Here is a 25643-nt window from a genome sequence, read left to right as displayed (position 1 = left end):
GTATGTGGCCCCCTCTACAGGAGGGGGCAAGGTGGGTGTTCTGGGAGTGTAGGGGGCACTTGGGGGGGTGGCGATTAGGAACAGAAGGCTGAAGTCTGAGTCTGGCTTTTTTCAATGTGTTAGTATGAGAAGGAGGGGTGCTGGGGTGCTGAGCCCGGGCAGAGGGACATCTGCATTGCAGCGAAAAGGGGTCTCCTGCAGGTGGGTGCATTGAATTCCCACAAATAGCGCCCGTCAGGGTAATGAATCCAGGAAACTAGTCTGCATCAGTCACTGCTTGTTCTTCTGTTCTGGGTTTTGGGGGAGTACCAGGGGGACTGGATGGGGAGGAAGGTTGGGCGCTGTGGCACTAGTCGGGGGATTAGCTGGGTGGCAGTAGGTAGAGGGGGAACCACTGTAGGAGGCAGGCCTGGCGTGGGGGTGGATGGATGCAGCGTAGGGGGAGTACACGGAGGGCGACAAGGGAGGCACAAGGAGGGGCGCTGTGGGGGGGAGTGGGAACAGCAGGGGTTGCTGTTCATTAGAAGGAAGGGTGGTGGAGAGTTGGAAGGTTGGGGCTGCTGTGCCCGGAAGGGGGTAGAGCTGTGCGCATTGCAGCAGAACGGTGGTAGGGGCCGTCCCGACATGTAACTGCAATAAACGTGACACTCGTGTCGTGTGAGGCAATGCGTGCTCTTGAGTTTGGGGTCCTATGGGGAGGGAGGGTCGCTGCAGTGGGACTGGAAAGGGGATGAAGGGTTGGGAATTCTGGGGTGATAGAGGAGGAGGAAGAACTGAGGAGGAGGACGAGGAACATGAAGAGAGAGGACAAGAAATAACGACGAGGAAGATGAGGAGGAAGACGAAAAGCAAGGTGAGTCAGGTAACATCACTTATTTCAGGCCCGTGTGAGAAGTGACTTATTCACTCCGCTCCCTATTTGATAAGTGACTTATTTCACGCCTGTGTCAGAAGTGAAATAAGTCACTTCTCCGTAAATGATACAATCAATACGGAGAACGAGGAGGGGCAGGAGGCGAAGGAGGAACTGGGTCTGGAAGGGCAGGAGGAGGAGGAAGAGGAGGCTGAGGAGCCTGAAGCGGGAGCATCGGAAGCAGAAGGTGGGGACAGGGAAAGGAGGAGGAGCAGATGGAGGAGGCAGAGGACGAAGCGGAGCTGGAGGAGGAGGAGGACGAGCAGGAGGAGGTAGTGAGAGCAGGAGGCTGAGCTGGAGCAGGAGGAGGGGCAGGAGCTACAGGACGTGGAGGAGGAGGCGGAGGAGGAGGAGGACCCGGAGCAGCAGCAGGAGGCGACACAGACGTTGGAGGAGGCAGCCCATAAAGAGGATGACGGGGAGGAAGAGCAGGATGGTGAGGAGGAGGAGGAGGAGCAGGAGGAGAACGAGGAGCAGGTGGGGGACGTGAGGGACGAGGAGGAGGAGGAGACAGATGAGGGGGAGGGGGAGCAGCAGGAGGACGAGGAGGAGACAGAAGGAGGAGGAAGAGGAGGAGGAAGACCAAGATAAGGAACAGGAGGACGAGGGATGACGAGAACGAGGAGCTGGAGGAGAGTGAGGAGGAGGAGGACGAGGAGGAGGAGCAAGAGGAGAAACGGGAACCACCTCGCCATCTCCTGTCCCTGCTAAGACACCTACACTCCCTGCCTTTGCACGTCCTGCCCCCCGTCCCGCAGCAGCCTCCCTCCTAGTTCTGTGCCTTCTTCCACCACCACCAAGGTGCAACCCCCCACAATCCCCCCTAGCAGCCCTTTTCTCATGTACCCCCAACAGTCACCACCCCACACTGTCCACCCCCCGCTTCTGCCACAGAAGCCAGGGCTCAGCTCCTGACGCCTCAGCATTGGCCGGGAAGTGCCGTGGGGGCTGCAGAGCTGAGGCAGCGCTAGGCAGGTAGGGGGTGTCGGAGGACATGAGGGACAGCAGGCGTGGGGTTCCTCGGAAAGAAAACCACTAGGAACGAATGTAAGCAGGCAGGCAGCTAACACACCTGTCTTCGGACACAGTAACACATTCAACTAAGATACTGAACGTCCAGATAAATGGAAGCATAGGCCGTGCTCACGGACAGGAAGAATGAACACGCTTAAAAACCCACACTAGCCACAACCTCCAGACTCGATGCGATCCTTGTATCAAAATACCGATGACCATTTTCAAAGAACTACGCCAAATAGTTCTAAGGTGTACCAGTCACGGCAATCCTGAAAGAGAGGAACAAAGCGGCGGGGAGGGGTGGGCGGGTCACGCTCCCCCACCTCAAAGTACACTACAGGCCCAGACTCATCCAAATAGACTGGCCTTGGCGCAAAATGAGACACAGATCCATGGAGCACAACACATCCCAGAATGAACCCACGTCTCTACGGTCACTTTATCCGTGACAAACGAGGCAACAACATACACGGGGGTATGTTGGCAGGTTCGTCGATACACGGTGTTTTTAAAACTGGACTGATACATGCCCCCAAAAAAGAAAAAACGGGACCACTTTCTTACACCATATACAAAAATAAATTCAAAATGCATTTAAAGCTTAAATGTAAGACCTAAAACCGTAAAACTCCTAGAAAAAAACATAGGCAGTAAACTCTGACGTTGCTCTTAGCAATATCTTTTTGGGTATGTCTCTTCCACCAAAGGAAACAAAACGAAAAAATAAACAAATGGAACTACATCAAACTGAAAGATTCTGCACAGCAAAGAAAATCAACAAAACCAAAAAACAACCTACATCCGATAAGGGGTTAATATCCTAAATGTATAAAGAACTCATACAACTTAACACCACAAACCCAAACAACCTGATCAAAACATGGGCTGAGGACCTGAATTAACATTTCTCCAAAATGACACAAGATGGCCAACAAACATGAAAAGGTGATCAATGTCACTGATCAGAGAAATGGAAAAAAAACCACGAAAACCCACAATGAGATGTCACCTCAGTGTCAGGATGGCATCATCAAGAAATCAGCAAATAACAGATGCTGGTGAGGACGTGGAGAAAAGGGAACCCTCGTGCCCTGTTGGTGCAGCCGCTGTGGAAAACAGTATGGAGGGTCCTCACTAGAACTACCGTAAGCCCCAGCAGTTCTTCTGGGTGTTTATTCAAAGAAAATGAAAGCACTAATTAGATATATGCACGCCTGCGTTCACTGCAGCATTGCTTACGACAGCCAAGGTACGGAAGCAACCTGAGTGTCCATCAATAGATGAATGGACAGAGGAGGTGATACATACATACAATAGAATATTTCTCTGACATGAAAAAATGAGATCTTGACATTTGTGACAACGTGGAGGGACCTAGAGGGCATTATGCTGAATGAAATAAGTGGACAGGAATAACAAATACCATATGATTTCACTGATATGTGGAACCTAAAATACAAAACAAAACTGAAGCAAACTCATAGATACAGAGAACTGACGGATGCAAGAAGGGAGGGGGTGGTGGGCCAGGGGGCGGCAGGAAAGGGACGGGATGCAGTACAAACTGACAGTTACAAAACAGTCATGGGGATTCAGGTTCAGCACCGGGAATATGGGCAATAGCACAGTGACTGACTGGGGACAGACGGGTACCAGACCAATTGTTGTGGTCACTTTATGAGGCATATAAATGTAGAATCACTGTGTTGCAACCCGCCGGAAACTAACATAACACTGTATGTCAGCTACAATGAAAAATAACCTGAAAGAAAGCCAGCTACAGCTGAGCACAGATGAGTGTGAACGCCTGCACAGGGGCATAAAACGCCACCAGCCCCAGGATGAGCTGTGGGGACATGGGGGTCGGTAGGAAGGAGAGTGGGGAACACGTGGGCTTGGGTCCCCTGTGGGCTCAGGCCAGGCAGCCATCACAGGGCCCTGGCGCCCTCCGGCTGCATGACAGGTGGCAGGTCCAGAACAAAAAGCCAGGTAGGGGTGGCCTCTGGGCCCTGCGCTGGTTCTGCAGCTCCTCCTGAGCGTCATCTGTCCCTGGATGTCACTGAGGGACCAAAGCCCTGGGATGCGGGGGGGGTGGGGGGGGGCAGTACAAAAGAACTCGGAGAGCTTGTCCCCCAGGACCTGGAGGAGGAAGCACCCATCCACTGTGCATAAAACCTGCAGCCCAGTGGGTGGCGTGGGGGCTGGGGGGCAGCCGTCTTTTATGACCGGCACAGACAGCCACGTGAAGTTGGGGCTGTTGCCTCCCAGGGGAGGTTTGGAGAAGCTTTTCTCCAAAACAGGAAGGCCTCTTGGAGGGAGTGACAGGTGGGGTCCACGTGTCAGCTGAAGGGTTGGACTCAGAAGCCAGTCCCAGCCCTGAAGGGATCTCAAAAGCTCATAGCAGCAATCAGCCCAGGGCAGCAATCAGCCCACGGCCAACGGTTTGCCCACACCCATCAGCTCCCACGCCTCCTGTGAGGCCCACAGAGCTGGACTCAGGAGTTCACGGCCCAGAAGGGAACACGGAAGCCTCAGGACAGACAGCTGGGGAGGGGGAGGGGCAGCGCCTGGAGCTCTGGCCTCTGCGCCCCAGCATCCAGCCCTGGCCATCTGGCACGGGGAATGAACGGCCATAGCGAGGGGACATGCACCCTAGATCCAGCCGGGCTTAGGGTCCCACAGCCTGGCTCCCAGCCCAGCACCATGTTCTGTGCATGGCCCTGTGACGTGCTCTGGACCCCTTTCGGTCTGCATTCCCTCCTCCCTATGATATGAGAGAAAGCAGGTGTGGGGGCTGAACAAGATCACACTCTGAAAGCTTCCCTTTGGGGGGTGCAGTTTGATGAACCTTACATCCCTCATCTGTAGGTAAAAAAATGTGAAACTGCAAATATATTGTAAATCATTACAAGTCAGTATGTACAAGGTCTTGGTAAAGAAACTCTGTACGCATCCCCGTTAGTGTAACACTTGCAGGGCAGTGATAACCGCACCTGAGTGAGCAGGAAAGGGGTCTGGGGAAGGGGAACCGAGGCCAGGCTCCTGCAACCCTCTGGGCTCTAACGTGGGCACTGATGCCCCTGCCTGGCTCCCTGGGCCTGTCTCACCTGAGCCCATCAAAACAGCCTGCCAAGGCCCCAGCCTGACAGGGCTTCCTCACAGGTGAGGGTACCTGTGACGACACACCACGTCCTGGCCCTTTCAGGACTGAGGTGCACCCTCTTCCCTGGGCATTCCCCCGCAGGGTCAGCGTGTTCCCATTTCACAGCTAGCAAAACCAAGGCCCAGAAAGGTCATGTCTCCTGTACAAGGTGGGCTTAGAACCTAAGCTGAGCTTAGGTTCTGGCTGTTCTGGCCCCAGGCCTGGACTTATCCCGCCCTGGTGGGCCAGGCAGCACAGGAGAAAAGTCCCAGGCCTCCAGCTCAAAGCGTCTGGATGACTTTCCTGGGGCTCCCTTTCCTCCTCCATCAAGGAGGAAGCCACACCCCTTCCCGGCCCACAGGCAGGGCACTGGTGCCTGTCACTGAGACCATTTCGAGGGCAGTCAGGGTGGCCTGGCTAACTGCTTCCTCCTGGGCTCAGACAGGTAGCCCTGGTCAACGTCACCCCAAACCTTGGGCCAAAGAGGAGCACCGTCCTGCAAGGGGACAAACTCCAGCTCTGGGAAGCTTGGCGCAGACGCTGCGGTCGCGGAGGCGAGCGTCCCGCGGCGGCTTACCTGCTAGCGGCTGCAGCCCCTGCACAACACTCTGGGTCGCTCTGTCCTCCCGCACGTGGTAGCGGCTGCGTGGCAGGCTGAGCACCTGTGGGGCGAGCAGCGCGGCCTCCCGCTCCGCCGCCAGGTCCAGACCCTGCTGCGCCAGGTGCGCCCGCAGCTGCCGGATCTCGAACTGCAAGAGGAGAGAGGGGTGTGGGTGCCGGGCCATGCGGGTTGTGTGTGGGGGGGTGCGTGCGCGGAACAGGCGGGGCACCCAGGAGCGGTCCAGGGCACCGTGCAGGCGGCCGCTGAGCACCCACAGGCCAGACTGGCACTCCTTACACTCTGCCAACAACACTGCCCACCGGCGCCTCCTGCGGTCGTCTCAGCTGTGGCCCGTCGTGAGGCCAGGAGAGGACCCTCTGTGCTTTGCGGGAACCACTCAGGGACACCGCTTTGAATGGCTTCTAATTATGAGTCCGTAGTCAAAGTAAAACCCTGGTATCCGCACTGATGATGCAGCGGGACCACACTGGGCGCTAAGCAGCTGGCATCCTGCACCAGGAGCTGCTGGGTGCCCCGGGCCTAGCGTCCTCCAGCAACACCCAGGAGACGTCCCCAGGGCTGCGCTCCAGTGCCGGCCCCACACTTAAACTGGCCTTGTGGCCTCCTGTCCTCATTGTAAAATAGGAGTTTCCACCCACTCAGCCCTTTGAGCACGTGGGTGTCACCCAAAGGCTTCGTAAAAAGCTGCACACATTTTGAGGTTGGTTTAGTGTTTGGAGGACAAGCTTTTAGAGGTGCTTCTGGATGCTTCGTGGGTTCGCAGCTGAGATGGCCATCTGGGGTCTGACTCTGAAGGGCGCCCTTGGGCTCAGTGGAAAGGACTTCACCGCCACCCAGGGTTCAGAGCACACGCCAGGCTCCCCACAAACTGTCACCAGGAGCAGCTGGGGCGGGGAGGCCCTGACCCCTCCCTCCAACTGCCTACCCGAGGTAACATGGGCTCTGTCACTGGAGTCACCAACTTAACCTAGTGAAAGCGACCCTTCACTGCACCCCACCACCTGCTCACTGGGCGTTTTCAGCTCATTGGAGCCGGAGCCAAACCTGCATCCATCTCCCTGGCCGCGTCACTTTCCTGCACCCCACCACCTGCCCTGCCCGGCGCACCCCCAGCTCTCACCTGGACCCCTGCAGCTACTATAGACCAGTGCCACAGCCCGAGGGAGCCCAGCGTCACCCAGTGTCCTCCACCTCAGTTGGGAGAAAACCCCAACTCCTCAGCAGGCCCTCAAATGCAGCCGGTGGGATCCATTGGTGCCCTCTTCCCCGATCACGTGGCCGGCTCCCCAACCTGTCTGAATTCTCTGCATCGCATCTAGCCCCTTCTCAGAATTTGCCTTCTTTATTTGAATGTCCCGTTCCTGTTTTGGTGGTGAAACGCACACTGGCGCACTCGCTGGCCCAAGCAGCCGGGTGCACAGCGGCATCGGGCAACTGCCCACTGCCAGTGTCCACAGGCTTTGCGTCTGGGACCACTCGGTGTTCCCGAGGGTTCCCCAGCTTTGTGCCTGGGGGTGGGCAGGGGGTCCCTTTCATTTCATCCTCATTTTTAGGCCGGCCCCCTTCCGCAGGCCCCTGCCTAACCCAGTGGCCACCTGCAGAACCTTCTGGTTCAGTCTCCCCCAGGACACATATCTGGCTTGTGGAGGGCAGAGAGTGGGGGCTTCACACTCACCCCCTTCCTCCCAAACTCTCAGGGGCTCTGAGGGGACAACTGGTCACTTTCCGTCACTGTCCTCCTCTGCAGGCACTTACAAATTCTCCACCTGCGCAGCCAGTGAGCACTCACCATCGTCCCCACACCCGCGGAGCTCTCTGTCCTCTGCCCTGATGGGCAACCTAAGATACAGTTTCTTAATTCTTGTGTGTGTTTTTTTTTCTCTACATTCACTTTAGTGGAATTTGGGGAAGGAGATCAGATTTTTTTTTTTTTAAAGGCCTGATTTATAGCATGTGTTCATTGCTGTGATGCAAATATTCCCACCATGGCCGATTTCAAACTACCAACACTGGGGAGACGAGGCAGAGAGAGGCCCAGCTGACCACCGCCACCCTTCACGCCCACAGGATGCCAGCTCTGCAAGAGTAGGAACTTGTCCACTTCGTCACCTAGGACACAGGAGGCTCTCGGGAAACAGTGTCGACTACATGAACCACCAAAGTCAGCTTGGCTCACTCCTGTGCTTTCAGACTGAGTCCAACTGCCAGCCACAAATAGCCCCAGCCCGAGCCCACTGAGACAAAGCCTGAGCCCCGACACTGAGCCCTGCTGGTCCCGCGCACACTGAGCTCTGACTCTGGTCTCAGACGAGGCTGACACTCTGGACCTCAACAACCAAATACTCAAATGGGGCCACTGGCCTCAGACGGTAAGAAATAGGGGCAGCCTTGTTACAGGGTGGCCTGTGCAGGGAAAAGGGTAGCAAGGTCTCCGAGGTCACACAGCGCCCATGAGGCAACCCTCTGACCTCTGCTGGCACTGGGCGGCCCTCCTGCCCAGCCCATGTGAACTTCCCTAGGGCACAGCCCGCCCACTGTCTCCAAGGCTGCTTCTCGGGCCAGCACGCCCAGCTAATGGCCTCCCAGGCCACTCGGAACAGATGTATTATTCATAACGTGTAATTGATACAGAGCTGCCCCTGAGGGTCCCACTGGAGTTCAGGCCAGACAGTCAGAGGCCAGGGCTTGCCCCGCCCCGAGCCCCTATGTGCAGACAGACAGAGGCACGGCGCAAACCAGTTTGGGGGCACATGAGGGCCCCAAGTGTGTGCTCGCTCTCCCACCCACTCCTTCATTCACTGAGGAATCAGATAAAGCATGCTGAGGGCTGTTCCAATTCTGTTCTAGAATGAAACTCCATCTCCCAGCTGAAGGGAGGGGTGCCGTGTGCAGCACTGCAGGGAACAAGCCTCCTGAGTGGCTCTGGGTGGCACTTCCGGCGGGGACGGAGGAGGGTGTGAGACAGGACCGGGAGGAAAGGGGGTTGCCGAGGTGGCAGGGGCCACGCGGACTGAGCCTTGTGGCCACGGAAGAGGTTTTAAGGGCTTCAGCCTTCATGGCAAGGAACCCTCGGAACACAGGGTGGGGCTGGGGGCAGCGGGGCCTTTGGAAAGGACAGGAGAGCGGACAATGCACTGGGCGGGGAGCGCGAGGCGGCCCTAGGAGATGACACAGCCAGGGTCCTGGCCAGCGCTGGCCCGACGGGGATGAGGGTGCAGGCAGGGGGTTGGGGATCAGAGAAGGAACGGTCCGCATGGGCATGGGCGGCAGCGGGGCTGATGCACAGGGCGCCTTGCTTTGGGGGAGGGTGTGGGACCTAGGGGGGCTACATGGCTCCCGTCACAGATACTGGTGGTCAGGATGTGCTACTGGGACCCTCAGAGCCTGGCTCCTGAGTCCCCAACACTGGCAAGTCCACACGTGCGTCCCCAGTGACTGCAAGGCTGTCAGCGGGCGGGTCCCAGGAGATCACAGAGGCCCCGCGATGGGAAGGAGCCTTCTGTGCTGGGGGCAGGCAGGGTGGGGGAGCCTAGGACCACATGGCGAATCACAACCCAGGCCTCTGGCTTCCAGCCCACATACCCTGTCAGGGAACTTGAACCTCAGGGGTGAGATGCTGGTGCCTCAGCTCAGACCGAAGCACTTGGTGGACGCAGGCCTGGAAGGAGCAGGGGCCCCCATGAGGGGAAAAGCAAGGTCGGGAGGAAGGAAGGAACCTGAGTGCTCGGCCACCACCCCTCCCCTCACTGCTGTGGCTCCGGGTCTTTCCTCTCTGGGCCTCGGGTTCACTGTGTTCGGTACGTGTGAGCTGCGGGATTCCGAGTCTGTGATGCGCTGTTTGCTGGCTCCAGGGTCCCAGCTGGGAGGGGACAACATTCAAGTGCCAGGTAGTTTGGGGGCTGAATTGAGGGCCATCCCCTGCTCCCCTCCGAACCACCCCAACCACCGAGGGCCAACGCTTGAGAGAAGGACAGCAGGATCCAGAACCTCTGAAATGCTCCGTCACCAATGTGCAGCACAAGGAGAGTTACTACTCACGCAAATGATCGGGAAAGACTGACAGACTCTCAAGACATAAGCAGTTCATTGAAGCTGCCCTTATAAATATGTGAGTTAGCAGACGAGGAATGCAAAACAACTGATTCATATGTTAAAAAAACAGCGGGAAAGGTGGACACGATGGATGTAGCATTTCTGTGGAGAAATAGAACCTATAAAAGGAATCCCATGAAACTTCAGAAGCTCAATACGTAATATCAGAAACTGAGTACTCAGTTGAATGGATTTCACAACAGATTTGAAATAGTAGCAGCTAGGGATACCGAACTTACGTCCAGAGAAGCGAGGGGGAGGACAGGTGACAGAACAGGGTGTAAGAGAGGTGTCAGATAGGATCAAAGGCCACCCGCCTGCAGCTCAAGCCCCAGGAGGAGAATGAAAATGGGACAAGAAATAAAGACATTGTGGCCAAGAACTCTCCAAATCTAATGGAAAACATCAACCTAGAAATTCAAGAAAGTCGGAGACTCCTAGCAGCATAAATGCCAAGAGCCCACATCGAGACACCCCATCACCAAGCTGCCGAAAACAGGTGACACACCGAGTCCCTGGCCCTCTGGCACGGAAGGTGCACGGTGCTTGGATGAGCAAACGAAGCAAGATTCCGGGCCAGTGGCAGGCGGGCCAGTGGCCAGGGGCCACCCTGTGAGGTGGCAGGTAAGCAGCGCACGCACAGCCCTACGTGACGCACATCATTAGCTAAGCATCTCTACCGAGACGAGCTGGGCAGCCCCGCGGCCCACAGGGACCCCTCCCAGCGGCACCGGCCAGGCCCCCAGCGCCTCTCTGCCCTGGACAGTCTGCTGCCTACAGGGAGCCACACGGCCTCGGCCTGACCAATACACACTTGGCCAAACGCTCAGTGGCATCTAATGCAACAGCAGTAATTTTCTCCCGTCCTATTAGTGCTGTCTGCACGGACCGCCCTGCCGCAAACCCATCTGCCACTGGGATGGCATCCAGTGTTTATTTCCATTACTTTCATCACTGTTGGTAATAATAAAAATCAGGAGACAATTGCAAACTAATGATTTAGGAGCAGGGTGAAGCTGAATTTGACCTTGGCCCCTTTCCATCTACTGTGAAGATGACGGGGAGTTGGCCATAAATTTAAATTATGGCAAAAGGATAACATAAGTTATTCCTCTGATGGCTAATTTTATCAGCTAAATAGGCTTGTCATTAAAGCCATCGGCTATTTTACAAATCACTTCCCATGTTAAAAAAAAACAGCCACATCTCACAGTGGAGATCTTGAATAATCCAGGTAACAAAGGCTACTGTGCTGAGCTGGGGCGTGTGGCCTCTGCAGGAAAGGAGGGGGCTCTCTGCAATGGGCCAGCATCAAGTGTCATCCCCAGAGACCAGAAGAGCCTGTCCTGCTGTTTCTGATGGACCAAAGGCCTGCGGGCCCTCAGGCCACAGAGGTCAAGCCTTGAAGGCGAGCGACTTGCCACCAGCACCCTCTTAGGGGCCACAGCGTGGCCCATGGATGGAGCAGATGGGCCCAGGTTCCCTAACGAGTGGGCCACGACCCTGCGCATGGACGGCCTGAGGGGCCGGAGGGAGCTGCTCGTGCTGCACAGACGGCCCGTTTCTGGAGGAGGAGAGCCCTGAGCTCCATTCCCGCTCCTCCATGACAAACGGCGAGACCCTGGGCACCACCGGCTCCGTCAGCCTCAGTCTTTCCGTCTGTAAAGGGATCACTGATACGGAGCCTGCCCACCTCGCCCATCAATGTCAAACTAGGGGAAACGGTGTGACGTGCTTCTGCATAGGGCCACCGTTACAAAAACGACTTCTTTTTAATTCCCTCTCCCCCTATTTGCTGAGGGTCTTCAGTGAGCCGGACTCATTTCACTTGATTTAATCTGCTGCCCACAGACTCCTCATGACACAACCTTGTTTCCTCCATGTTTCCAACGAGGAGCCGGAGCCCCAGGGATTCAGGCAGAGCTGAGGCGAGACTTCTGCCGGCTGGCACCCTATGTGAAGGCCCCCTCCACCCTCCAAGGTGCCCACACACGACTCCTCTGCCAGGGAACAACGCTGGCCCACATCTCATGGCCACCCTCGGGCTGGGCCTCAAGTCACCCTAGAGGACAACGGTGCTTCTCTGCGTCCTTCCCACAGGACCCAGCAGGAGAGATAAACAGATGCCCCACGGCAGCCCGCACTGGACCGCTCTGCACTGAAGGCTGTGCAAGGCTTCTGGGCTCGAGTGGTTCCCATCGGGCCCGCAGGACGTTTCTGAATCAGAGCACAAGGCGGGCATGGGCAAACAACCTCAGAAGTGGTTTCGGAAGATGAGGTAGAAGCAAATGGCATCGCGTTGCCCTAACTGCTGCATATCACACAGCTCTGACTTCTGGAGCAGTCAGGACAGAGAGGGGCAGAAAGTCCCCACTGTCCCACTGAAGGACAGCGACTAGCGTCCGGCCTCGGGACCCCATCTGTGCACCAGTGCGATGAGCTCCTAACAAATGCCAACCTCAGTTAATTCATTGTAACAGACGTGCGAGACTAACATAAGATGTTATAATGGGGAAAGTGGGGGGCGAGGGGGGATGGAAACGCTGCACTACCTCCACAATTTCTCTCTAAGTCTAGAACTGTTCTAAAACACGAACTCTACCTTTAAAACGAGCTAGGAGAAGTGGAGTCTCAGCAAACACACAAATGCATGCCAGGGAGAGAGCGCTGAATGCAAGTGACTGTCACTGACGCTGAGACACTACACATGCCCTGGGAACTCTGGAAAATTTCAGTTCCTTAGGCAGCTACTGAATTAAGCTTGAAACTGCTTCACTGAGAATTTGGCAGGGAGGCAGCGAGTGAGCATTGTGTGACAAAGGTCAGTGGAATGGCCTAGGGTGGGGGTGGCGGCAGTGCTGGGTCCGTGCCTGTGAGGGGGTTGTGCTCCGGGCACGTCTGAGCACTGTTTCCACTGAGCCCTGAGAAGTGACGTGGGCAGGCAGTGACATGGAGCACGGCAGCGGGGAAGGCAAGGTTCATAGGTGGGACATCTGGCTCTATTCCCACCTCTAAATGCCCTCAGAGGCAGGCTCCTGGACAAATCCCTCATCCCTCAGTTTTCTTATCTGTGAAATGGGTGTATGTGGGCTTGGACGGGCAAGGGTCAGCTTCCACATGTCACTGTTGGCAATGTGCAGGCCTATAGGCTGCACAATCGCAAGACCATCCTTCAAGGATTTCATCACTATCCCAAGTTTTTTTTATTTTTTTTAAAGATTTTATTGGGGAAGGGGAACAGGAGTTTATTGGGGAACAGTGTGTACTTCCAGGCCTTTTTTCCAAGTCAAGTTGTTGTCCTTTCAGTCTTAGTTGTGGAGGGCGCAGCTCAGCTCCAGGTCCAGTTGCCGTTGCCAATTGCAGGGGGCACAGCCCACCATCCCTTGTGGGAGTTGAAACCGGCAACCTTGTGGTTGAGAGCCCACTGGCCCATGTGGGAATTGAACCGGCAGCCTTCAGAGTTAGGCGCATAGAGCTCTAACCGCCTGAGCCACGGGGCCGGCCCACTATCCCCAGTTTTTAGATTAGGAAAACCAGGGCCCGCAGAGGTCCCGTCAGTGCCCAAAGCCACAGGGCCAGGAAGTGGCTGAGCTGCCTCTAAAGCCTATCCGTAAGCATCCTGGCACTATCCTCTCCAAGGGTCTGGTCACCCTGGCATTCCAGGAGCCAGCATGCTCATTTCTTTAAGGGTATTGGCTGCCCAGTCAAGTTTCAACCCAGGTCTCAAAATACAGCTCAAAACGAGGCGTCCACACACTCCTTGGTGCTCGGAGAGCAGCTGTCTCACCTCTCTGTGATACCCACCTCAAAACCGCTGCTCGGACCAGCCCCTCCACCTGCCCTGCAGCCCCTGGGATTCCAGCTGGCTGGCCCCTTTCGCCATCTTCACTAAGGTGACAGGCTTTCAGATGGCTTTTAAATTAAACTGGTTTGTTTCTGTTCATCTCTTTTCCAGATGTCACTACCTAGAGGGACTCCGTCACTATTTATTGGCTCTTTCCTGTGCAGAATCTCAGGAGCGTCTCTCCAGCCGAGACCCCCAGGGAAGAAGACCACATGTGGGGGTGACTTGAACCAGGAACGTGGGGTTCCTGGGAGCTCAGAATGGGGCCACGGTACAGCTGTGGAGTGGGGGTTGCGGCTTGGGTTTGCTCTCAGCCACGTGGCACACAGCCATGCGGACGCTCGGCTTGTTCTCCACGGGGCTGGGAGGCTGGGATCTATGAGGGCAGACGCGTCCTCCGCGTGGCCGACGGCCGTGAGCAGACAGGACGCTCTCCTGCCAGCAGGACACTGACAGCTGCCTGGGCAAGCTCCAGCCAGGTCCGGGATGACACCCAGGACTGTCCGACTGAGCCCCGGGTGGTCACTACAGCTTCTCTAGCCAGGCCCCCTGCCCACAGCCTGGCCCTCTCCCATCGTCCCCCAACGGCTGCCAGAAAGATCCATCAAATTCAAATCTGAACAAATGCCCCCGCCCTTGCTGCCAACACTCCAGTTTCCTCTTTCCTGACAAGATGTAGCCCAAAGTCCTGCTCAGACTGCCAGGCCCCTCCCAGGCCTGCCTCTGAACCCCCACTTCCTCCTCTGCTCACTCTGAGTGGCCTCATGCCTCAGCTGTCCCGTCTTGTCCCCTCTGCTGGCACCCAGCTCTGATGTCAGCTGCTCAGGACGACCCTCCCCTGCCCAGCCACACAGCGGGGGCTGCCTCCCACCCCCAAGCATGGCAAGGGCCCAGATGCCTGGGGGAGAATGAAGCAGACACCAACGCTCACGACAGAGACATGTGTCTTCCCAGCCCAGGACCCCATGCAGACCTTCCCGGGACACACGGGCGATGAGCTCCTGGGGGCTGTGTACCTGACACCCCTCTCATCACTCAAAACCATGTTGTGCCGAAATGAAAGGCCAGGTATTCCCAAAATGGAAAAAGATTTGGTCCACACAGACATTCCAAGGTGACAATTTTGATGACACTGCAAGCGTATTCCTGTAGGGTCACTTTTAGGGACATTCCACAGGCTTCCTACCTACTCCAGGGCCTGCAGCTGTGAGAGGTTGCGGTTGAAGGGACCCACAACATAGGGGTGCTGGGCTGGGGTGCCAGGCCTGCCCTGGGGGAGCGGCACCGGGGGGAGGGAGCCCGGCCGTGAATGGGTGCCCGGAGCCCTGCAGAGGCCCACCCATGGCTCACCTGCCACACACGCACCCGCCTTTGCTGGCAGGTCCACTCTGTGGGTGCCACCTTGCACAGCTGGTAGCAGCACATGCCCCCAAAGGGAGGCTCTTTCCACAGAGCAGTGCAGCCCTGCTGTAGGGCCCGCTGTCCGCACCTGCTGAGACCCTGGTGGCCCTCCCCAAGCACCTGCAGCAGGGGCGACGTACCCCACTCACATGGGAGCAGCAAAGCACCGAGCGCAGGGGCCTGGCGTGGCCTGGCTGAGGTGGGGGATGGAGCTTGGGGCTGGGCCTGGCCCTGACAGTCCCCTCCCCCGTGACTGCCCAGCGCCGTGTGCAGAGCACAGCCCCTGGAGGGCAGTGGGCAATGCTAACACCTCTCGGAGTGGAGTGGCGGGGGTCCTGGGCGGTGACCGGCCCAGCAGCCTCAGCAGACAGAATCTGACCCCTGCTTCAGAGACCACTGCGCCACGGCTCATGAACTGAGTTGGTAATGTAGCTGGTTCAGCTTCGAGAGCTGACCGGTCATGTGGTGAAAACCACCTGGGCCTGGGTGTCGGGGCTGAGTCATGCCTGGCTGGGCAAGAGTGACCCTAGCAACGCATTTCCCCCTCTAGGCCTCAGGTTCCCTTTGTGTCCCTCAAGGGACTGGAGGGGCTCCCTGACCTCGGGGCCCCTGTGGCCTCCGGTACCAGCAGTGTCCTCAGCCCTGGACAGAAGTGGGCAGAAGCAGAAGTTGCCACGTCTTACCCCTTGCTCCTGGCAGATCTGCGTCAGCCTCTCCAGCTGCTCGTCTTGGATGACCTTGGCCTTCTCGTACTGCTGGATGAGCATTCCCATCTCCACCTTCACAGGCAGCACGTACGCTGGAAGACAGAGCAGCCCCGTGAAGAGCGAGGGTGGGGACGGGTCGGCCAGCGGCAGGCCCAGGCCCACGTACACTCTGGGAGGACCTGGGGGCAGGGCTGGGGGCCTGAGAGCACCCAGAAGGCGGGAGAGGGCTCGTCTTCCCACCCACAGTACCCAAGGGAATATCTGCCTGCCTCCTGCCCACAGTGACGGACCCTCAATCGGCTGGTGCACAGCTGCCTGGGACAAGGACTCTGCTTTCCAATCTCTACTGCAGCCACAAGATCACACTAGGGTGTCATGCAGGAGCTTCCAGAAGCCTCCTCAGAGGGCAGCAGGGAGCGCCAGGATCCTCACACTGGCCCTAGGCATGGAAAATGCCACAGCCACTTTGGACAACAGTCTGGCAGTGCCCCAAAATGTGAAACTAACAGTGACCACATAGCCCAGCAATGGCACTGCCAGGAACGTAAGAGATGCAAACACACGTCCACACAGGAACCTGGACACCAGAGTTCACAGCAGCCAACACTCAAACAACCGAAACGTGCACTGACAATCGGGCCAGGCAATGTGGCGTGTCGCACAGCGGAGCACGGCCCCACACTGACCTGTCTGCAGCACGGCCACCCTCCCACACGCCGAGTGAAGGGGGTCCCAGAGCACCGGACCCCACTGGCAGGAAACGGCTATCAGACACAGGACACTCAGGGTCGACCAGGGCTGAGGGGGCAGTGGGAGCTGCTGGCCACTGGGTGTGGGGTGTTTTTCAGGAGTCACGTAAATGCTCTAAACTAAGTTTGGGGTGATATTCACACAAGTCTATAAATTTACTAAACACCATTCAGTTGTGCATTTTAAATGGGTGTTTTGTGGTGTGTGAACTACGTAACAATGTTTAAAAGAAAAGGTGGCTGAGTCTTCCTGTGACCTGCCTTCTGCCTCCCTCCCTCTTCCTACTGGCTGAAGCGTGTTGTGATGCTGGCACCGGAGCAGCCTCCCTGGGCCACGGGTGGTTTTGGACCAGAAATGGGGGCCTGTGTGACCAGAGCTGTAGGAGTGGGACCAGAAATGGGGGCCTACGTGACTTGAGCTAAAGGAAGCCAGAGCTGAACGCCACCTGTGCCAGCAGCTCCCACAGACCCTGGCTGTTTTCAGGTTGACAGACTTGGGGGCACCCAGCTTGTCCTTGGTGGACACAGGTGAGACGGACCCTGCAGGGAGCAATACATGACCGGTGACCTAGACAAAGCCGGGGAGTCTGCAGGTGGTGGTTGGGAATCAGAGCACTCAGCCGTGAAGACCTACTTTTCCAGGCGGCAGGCCCTGCTACCAGCTCCTGGGGGAAGGGGTGCCACACAGGCCAATGGTGGTCACAATGGACTCATGCGTGACCTCTGACCTCGTGTTTGCATGTGGCATCTGGGCAGTGTGTGAGCGGTTCCTGGACACTTGACACTGAATGAGCAGCCATGGGCTTGGTTCTCTCCATGCCTGAGTCTGCACTGGCCTCCCCAGTGCTGGCTGGGTAACCCCGAAACTCACCCCTCAGTTGAGAGCCCCGGTATCTGGAGCTGACACCTGTCACCAGGCCTCTCCACTGACTCCTTCCGGCCACTTACCATCAATCACCCTTTTCACCCGCCAGATCCGCAGCACGATGAGGAGGCTGATGGCGTCCCAGGGACTTCTGGGCCCGTTGGCCACAGTGGATGCCACCATCGGGGCCAAGGACAGAGTGATTATAGCGCCATCAAACACCTGGGACAGAGAGTGCACCTCAGTGCCCAGGGCCGGGCTGAATGTCCCCAACCAGGACCATGTGAGGCAGAGCAGCTGATGCTGGCCACCTCTGCCTCCTGTGTGCCTGTCACGAGCCCCCCCCCCCCCCCGGCTGCTCCCCCCGCCCCCCGCCCTCCTCAAATGTGCTCCTGAGCACTTTCCGGCAGGTCTTGTCCCTCTTCTTCTCGGGCGGGGTCCTTCCCTGGGGTAGGAAGCAGGAGAGCAGAGTCTCAGCTTGTCTCTATCCACGGGGAGTATTGGGGGGGAGGCAGGGGACAGGTCCAGCCTGTGACGTTGGGCCTGGGCCCTGACCTGCCATCTGCTGCTCCAGGCTGGCCTTTGCCACACCTCAGGGCAGGCCCTCTGCTCCCAGCTGGAAGCTGACAACACGTGGGAGTTGAGGTGGGGGTGGGCCGCGGGGCTGGCAGCTGGGCCTGTGTTATGAGCCGCCTCCCTGTCCGCTCTGAGAAACGTGAGAAGCGCTCAGCGCTCCGCTCAGCCCTCTGACCACGGGGCCACCGCAGAGAGCACTTCCGTGCTTTCAAACATACTTCACAGCTTCCCAGACGATTCAAGAGTAAGTTAAAACCCTGCAGAACTTCGCGGGGGTCACGCAGATGTCTGGGCACTTCCTCAGCCTGTGCTCCCCACCCCCCCACACTGGACACCCCTGCGTCCACTGGGGGACTGAGCGTCTTTCTGGGCCGGCCCCCAGCCTGCGATGGGTGGGATGGCAGCAGCTCCCAGCGTCCAGGGGGCGGGCACTGGTCTTTACCTCTATTTTGTTCTCGATGTAATCCCAGACGCCAAGCACCACAATCCGGAGGACGGTCTGAGGAGAGGACGAGACAGGAAGTTCCAGTTACTGCTCCACCCCCGCCCCCACGGGGGCCTCCGGAACTCGGTGTCCTGGCCAATGCGGGGCACCGTCCTCACCACCCTCGGTGCCGTCCCCACCCGAGTGCCCACCATCGTGCCAGCCCCTCACTCCATACCCTCAATGCGCCCAGGACGTACGGAAGATGCTCCAAAGGCCCCGGAAGGAAGCTCAGACCCGGCCTCCCTCTCCAGGGTCATGTGCACCAGTTGCACCACAAACCACTCGCAAATACAAACACGCAAGCTCTGTCTCCTTTTGCCTTGACACTGCATGTGACAGCCTGTCCGTGACCCCTCTCCCATCTCTCTTCCCTTCTCATACAGTTGCTGGGCTGTGGCACGGCCACCCAGCCAGACACGCCGCGTCGCCGCCTTCCCTGCGTCCAGCAGGGGCCATGCGCTGGCCGCTGCCCGCTGGCCGCTGGCCGAGGACTCGTGAGCTGCAGCACAGCTGCTCCTCCTTTCCTCTCCCCAAACCCTAGGCTGTGGGTGCACAGCTGTGGTGCTGAGCTGCTTCTAAGTCGGGGGGCTGGGCAGCACGATGGCAGCATGCTGGGTCCCCGCCAGGCCAGGCCACCAGGCCGGGGTCACCTGCGTACCCACCAGACCTGAACGCTGCCTGTGCTGTGTGGTGCTTTCCTTGTCGCCGCAGCTTGGCCTGTGCGCTGCCCAGCAGGGCACCCCCCCGCCCCCACCTGCTGAAGGCCTTCCTGTCCTCCTGCCCTGGCTCCAATGTCACCTCCAGGGAGCTCGGCCACACTCCCCGGCCGCAGGGCCTCTCCCCTGGGACAGCGCCACCCTCCACGGCACTTCACCGTACCTTGTGGTGATTACCTGCCCGGCCCCCATACAGCTCAGGGGACACTGAGTCCCCTTCGCCCCTAACGCCCGGCACCGTGCACACTGCGACCTCACAAAAGCGGGCACAAGTAACTAATCCTAACCTCAGCAACTCACTCCAATGCCGCTGCCTCCCGGAGGGTTTCCTCAGCCCGAGGACATTACAGGTGGTCCTGCACGACCCCGGTCACCTTCCCCGGACTCACAGTAACTCACAGCCATTCACTGTCACCAAGGCGGCCCCCAGGACAGGCCCAATTCCCTCCTGTGAAGCTGGGCAAGCCACGGCACAGGGATGGGCAATGACTCGCCCAAGGCCATGCAGCAACTCAGTGACCAAACTGGCTCCCTGTCGTGACACCTGCTCAGGCATCGAGGGGACGCAGAGCCACCTCCCGCCTGTGTCTGACGACTGAGCTCACCAGGGACCCCTGGGAGGAGGCGGCGGCAGGAGAGGGGCCCTCACCGATCCAGCACGTCAGGGTGGCTGCTGCTGTAGGACAAGGCCCGGGCTCAGGGGGGTTTGGCAATGGTCTGTGCTGGGCACACGGCACAGGTAATGCCGCGGCCAGGCTCCCTCGAAACCAGGCACCGGGGAGGAGGTGGCCCTGATAGCTGGTGTTGACAGAAGCCTTGAGGCACTCATGCCTGGGCCTTCTCACCAGAGGAGTCCTCACACATCCCCAACCCTGGGGGTGGGGGTGGGGGGAGGCTCAATGAGACCGCTCTAGTCCCAGGTCCTGGACACTCGAGCGCTGTGGAAGCTGGCCTGCCTCCTCAGGAGGTCCCTGCATACCAGCCCCTCGGCTCAGGCAGGGCTCCCATGACCCCATCACCCCTCTGTTACTGCTTCACTGTCTCCGACAAGGTCCAAGGTCAGGGGTGCAGCCATTCTCCCAGCCCTCCAGCTCTCCCTGCTGAGCCCGTGGAAGCCCCAGCCCTCCCCGGCTGGGTGCGCATGGAAGCGGGGGGTGGGGGTCTGAGGCTGACGTTCCTCTGCTCAGGGGCTTGTCTGTTTCAGGTGGCTTGTCTCCAGCAGTGACAGGAAGGGAATGCCAAATTAACACTGGCTGATACTGCAAAACCAATAAAACCAAAGCCGAGGGACTGCGGGAAGAACCTCAGCAACTGATGAAACATTTTTGTTGGCAGCCACAGATACATGGCACACTTTCCAAGGTTTGCGTCAAGGGGACATGTGGCTGCAGCCCACACATTGGTGGGAGGGGACTGCAGTGAGGCAGACGAGGGGCTGGGGAGGGCAAGCCCCTCAAAGGGCCGCAGGCTGGGGGAGGCTCTGTGGGAGGCTGAGGCGCCTCCGGAGCTATGCCGCCCACAAGCTGCTTGGGACACCCCCAACCTGCCCCCCAGTCTGAGCTCAGCTTGCCTGTCGCCTGCCCACTCCACGGGCTGCAGGACAACACCCTGTGCTGCACGACTGCTGCCAGGCCCACACGCTCCACGCACACCCGGGATTGCAGATGTCACCTGTGTGCGTGTGAGCTGTGCATGCGTGAGTCTGTGAGCTGTGTGTGTGTGTGTGTGTGTGTGTGTGTGTGTGTGTCCGCACTGCTCTCCCCACCGCCACGCTCCGTCTCCCCCTGCTCCGCACTGGCCACATGAACCACACGCTGTTCCCAATGACGTCCTACTCAGTCTCACCCTCACAGGCCAGGGCCCACCCCACCCTGGACCACACCTGCTCACTCTCTGGGATTCAGCTCAGGGGTCACCTGCTGGGGCCTGGCCTCCCTGAAAGGATGTCCCTCACTGTGTGTACTGGACCCCAGTCTCCTGTACTGCGTCCCACTCTCTGTAGCCTGGAGGGGGCCCAGAGGGCCTGACACTCGTGAATGTTAAAGGATAAAGCTTGGTGTCCCCAGGACAGGGGCTGCCCTGAAGAGAGGGTCGCAGGCCAGCCTTTACCTACCTCTGAGAAGAACACGGAGAGAATGACCAGACTGACCCAATGAATCACACCAGCAAACTGGAATGCACTGGAAACTGCAACGACACAGTAACAGGGCCCACTTAGCAGCAGGGACTCAGGTGCTTCAGTACAGGGGCTACCCAGCCTCTGGGACCCGGATGTTTACGTGAACCTTTGATCTGGGTGACATCGGGCCAGAGAATACCAAGGGCACCTTTCAGGGGTGTCTGCGATGGAGGTGGGCCGGGGACGCCAGGCTTCCCTCCAACTCCTCTCTGAGTCCAGCTCAGCTCTTAAGCCTCGATGGGCTCTGTCCTCCCTGAAAAGGGATCTCCAGAGGGGCCTAGAGAGACAGCGTGGCTTTTGGACCTGGGTGGGTCCAAAAGCTGCGTGTCAGGTCAAGATGGGCTACTGGGGACCCCACCACAACTCTCCCCCCGAGAGGCCGGTGGGAGCGAGGAGCTTACTGACTTTTTATTCTGAACAGTGAGTGCGGAGCTGGCCGTGTCGGGCAGGTGTTTCAGAGAGTGGCTGAGAGAGGGCCAGAGAGGCGTCTGGAGGGAGATCGCAAGCGGCTGGGGTCTGCCCCACGGCCTCCCAGAGACCACAGCGTCGGTGGGGAGGGCGGCACTGACAGCCCCGCCCGCCCTCCTCCTCAGAGTGAAGGCACTAGCTCCGGAAGCCACAGCTGGCCTCCCACGCGAGGAGGACACAGTGTAGAAGCTGGCGGCCCAAAGCAGGGTGCTGGGGCCCAGGACAGGGCAGGCGGGCTTGGATGGAGAGTGGGTGGCAGGGAATTCCCTGGAAGACAACCTGAGGGGATACTGGCAGGGTATCTGGGGCGGTGGGGCCAAACGCGGCGCAGGCGTGCTGCTGAGAACACGCTGCCCTGCCTCGCTCCAGCCCAGCCGTGTCAGCACTGCTCAGAGTCCCCTGGGGGCCAAAGGAAAATGCCCAGGGCCGTCAGGGGGCTCGTCCAGCTGCACCGCCTCCCCCAGAGCTCTGATCGGGGAAGCCTGGCGGTGGCAGAAACCAGGTCCTGGAGCGTGGGGAGGGGAGAACTACGGGTCCCCTGGCATTGGGGCCAATCTGACCCTTAAAAGATGAGCCAGGAGACACCGTGATACTTTCCGTTCTGCACACATGAATGCTAGTGGGAACCGAGGCCGAGTCCTGTGTGACTCTGAAAGGACCTCCAGGTGAGTCTGAAAACATAAACTCTCCCCGTAATTTCTCAAGTGAATTCCTGTGCCTTTTTTACGGTTTGCTTTAGAAGAGCAATAAATCTGTGACTGTGCATTTTATGAAATTTAAGATGCCTTTTATGAGCTGCTATTGGATCTCCCACTAAAATCCATCTCCTGGATACTTAATTTTAGAGAAAATTCCAGTGTTGGCTGGGTTCTCAGGCCTGTTCAACGCCTGCCACAGCCCGAGCGCTGAGCACAGCCCACCACAGGGAAACAAGGACACCTACGGTCAGGCCTCGTGAACAGCAGGCGTGGGGTGTGGGAGGGAAAGTACACAGCTCAGTTTAAGGGGAGTCAGGCTGAGCGCAAAACCACTGCTGCTCACTTTATGCCTAAAGATCCTTTCACTGGAACTGAGGAGCCACCAGCTGCACAGAACCAGCGAGGCTGACCAGACAAAAGCTACCCTGCACTCCTGTCATCCTCTTAGAGTCAGGAAGGCTGGTGGGACACAGGAGGAACCCTGAATACAGAGGCTGCAGTAAAGGGACTGGGGACACTTGAGAAAACAGGTCCAAGACAACTGACGGCTTCGGGGGCTAGACCTACGGTCCTCGGGTGGCCAACGGCAGGAGGAAACCCCTGGTGGGAGGACCAACACTTTCCTCTCTCTGTTCTGCACTTGAACAATCCACCTTCCGTGTTGGGGAAATGTGGGAACCAGGGGCTGTACAGAACCACTCACTCACCCAAAGCCAAGTCTTAACCTTCCCCCCACTGCACCAAACAGGGTGCAGTGCAAGGGTGGGGGCAGTGGGCCCTCCGCTGACAGGCATGGCACCACGACGGACAGACGGACAGAGGCACAGACAAGCCACTGGCTGCCATGATGAACGCCTGCGGGCCTGGCGGCTGTTCGTCCCACTCCTGCCCCTCTCACCTCAGGGAGCTGCTAACTCCTCCCAAGTCCCTTGTCTAAAAACTGGGGTGACATCAGACTTGCCTGTCCCACAGGGGTGCTGCAAGGGTCAGATGTACGGGAAAGTGCTTTCTGAACTGGCACCTTCTACGTGAGTGACACCGACCATGTCCCCTGGACACAAGAACAAGGAATTTCATTGTCACCGTGTCTGTCATTAGTTATGACAAGGTGAAAAACGGAAACTTTAAGGTACAGAAATTCCAACCTGGAAAATTCCAATGGCAACAATGAAAAGTGCATACACAGGTCCCCGATATTTCTGATTTTATCAGGTTTGGATCGTGGAATGCTGGGGGCACAGACGTGGCCACATTGGGCACAGAGCGGCAAACTGATGCTAGGGTGACAGAGAGAGAAGCCGCCAGATGTCCTCCCTGGAGGTGACCCCGTGGGCGGTGGGGCCGGCGGGGCCAGGGGCAGATGCCACTGCTGGTTGGGGACCCCTGGTGGATGCGCACTGAATACTAACATCATATGTATTTGCATATGGGTCTCTCTTGCTACTCACACTGGAGAAGCTTTATATCTATTAGAAGTTCCAGAGTCAGGAGAATCACCACCAATATTACACAGGCTACCAGGAAACTGTTGAGACTGGCACTGAGCAAAAATACCTGCCACACGGCCGCTCTCTTCCCACAGCACGGCTTCAGCCAGGTGGACCTGTGGGGACAAGAGTGGAGAGGACGCTGAGAAGGGCCATCCCGCCTCGGCCCTGCTCCAACCCACGGCACGCCTCCCACCCGACGCGTCCCCGTGAAACGTCCTGTGCAAGAGTCCGCGGGGCACAGTCACAAAGAGAAGCACAGCTCGTGAAGAGCTGGACTCAGTATGAAGGCTGACCTGGCGACATGCCACCCCTCCCTGTGCCTCAGTCTCATTTAGAGAGGATGTGAAGGCCACATCTTGCGGGTTCCTTGTAAAGCATAGTGGGGAGCCTGGCTGCATGGTGAGTGGGCCGTGAAAACGGGCACAGCCTCACAAGCTCACAGGCTCTGCGCTGAGGACACCCCGCTAACCTCTGATCGATGCGCAAGGAAGGAAGGAAGGAGTTTTCAGTGTGTTCAGCTACACAAGAAAGATCTGAAATAGACCCCTGTTTCTCAGTCACTGGTACGAAATGCTCGTTTCCCAGAATGCTGATAAAAGGTTTCCATGGTTGGGTAAGGTTTGCAAAATTGGGGCAAACAAAAGTATGTGAATAACTTTCTCTGTGGGACCTTTCTGTGCCCTTAACACGCTATTCTGCACCATCGTGCTCCAAAAGGGGTTTGGCATCCGTGTTGCCCAAACTCGCTAGACCACGGCACACAGCACCTGGCGGGACTAGTGAGCCATGGACCATCTTTTGGGAACCCTGACTAGATGACCTTGAATCCTCACAGGTAGAGATGAGGTTACAAGGACAAACTCTCTGCTGAGGAGCTTTGGAAGTGGGGAGGAGGTACAGAACCTCACAGCTGGGTGGGTCTCCTAGGGCATTCGACCCACTCCCTTTAGAACACAAGATCCTGGGAAAAGGGGTGCCTGTAAGGAGCCTGGGGTGCTGAGGTCAGAGCTGACTGGCTCGCTGAGGAGTCAGATGTCCTGGAGGAGCAGACAGAGCACTAGTCAGGGAGGCCACGTGTCTGGCTCTGCCTGCAGCTCCCAGGACGTCAGTGCTCTGGGCCTCAGGCTTCCCTTTTGTAGAACCTTCTAACCCCTATGGCTACTGAAGGTTAAAGGCGAGAATGGCTGTGACCTCTAAAGCACCCTCTAGCTGACATGAACTGCTGCTGCTGCTAAAATTGTCAACGGCGCAAACACTGGGCAACCCGTCCTTCCCGTCCACAGGGAGCACTGCTGGAGGCTAGTGCCCACCCCCCAAAATCCCAAGGGCATCACTGGGAGGGGGCTCTGCTGTGTGAAATGCTCCCTTCTCCCCGAGGAATAAAGTGAGTGCTTCAAGGAGATTTCTTCCTCACAATCCAGCCAGCGAATCTTGAAGGAGCCCCCAGCTATTGGAAGGTGGGATAAAGGTCACGGCGCTTCAAGCAACCTGGCAGGAAACGGCCTTAAGTCAAGTCTTTCTGGATGTTTCCTAAGATCTCTAGGAATGAGAGGCACTGTCGTCGGTTCTGAGGGAACGCAAAGACTGGGGTTCAGCCCCAGCCTCTGGAAGCTGGTCCCAGGAGGGATTTCGCAGGTGATGGAAAAAGAGGAAGGCACTTGGGTGAGGAGGGAGGGG

General features: G+C 57.8%; 1 protein-coding gene across 1 annotated transcript in view; it reads right to left on the bottom strand.

Annotated features, from left to right (window-relative positions):
* Positions 1-25643, bottom strand: part of TMEM266 (transmembrane protein 266) — a 58909-nt gene that overhangs the window by 1151 nt on the left and 32115 nt on the right. The window contains 6 exon segments of the mRNA XM_088789410.1: positions 5650-5821; positions 15715-15830; positions 17436-17574; positions 18371-18427; positions 21245-21318; positions 24031-24079. Of these exon segments, the coding sequence (XP_088645536.1) occupies positions 5650-5821; positions 15715-15830; positions 17436-17574; positions 18371-18427; positions 21245-21318; positions 24031-24079 (607 nt within the window).

This window comes from Rhinolophus sinicus, chromosome 13 (assembly GCF_057876585.1).
Source record: "Rhinolophus sinicus isolate RSI-liver-muscle chromosome 13, RSI-T2T, whole genome shotgun sequence".
NCBI classification, from domain to species: domain Eukaryota; kingdom Metazoa; phylum Chordata; class Mammalia; order Chiroptera; family Rhinolophidae; genus Rhinolophus; species Rhinolophus sinicus.
Note: the sequence above shows the minus strand (reverse complement) of the source record. Positions and strands in the feature narration are given on the sequence as shown.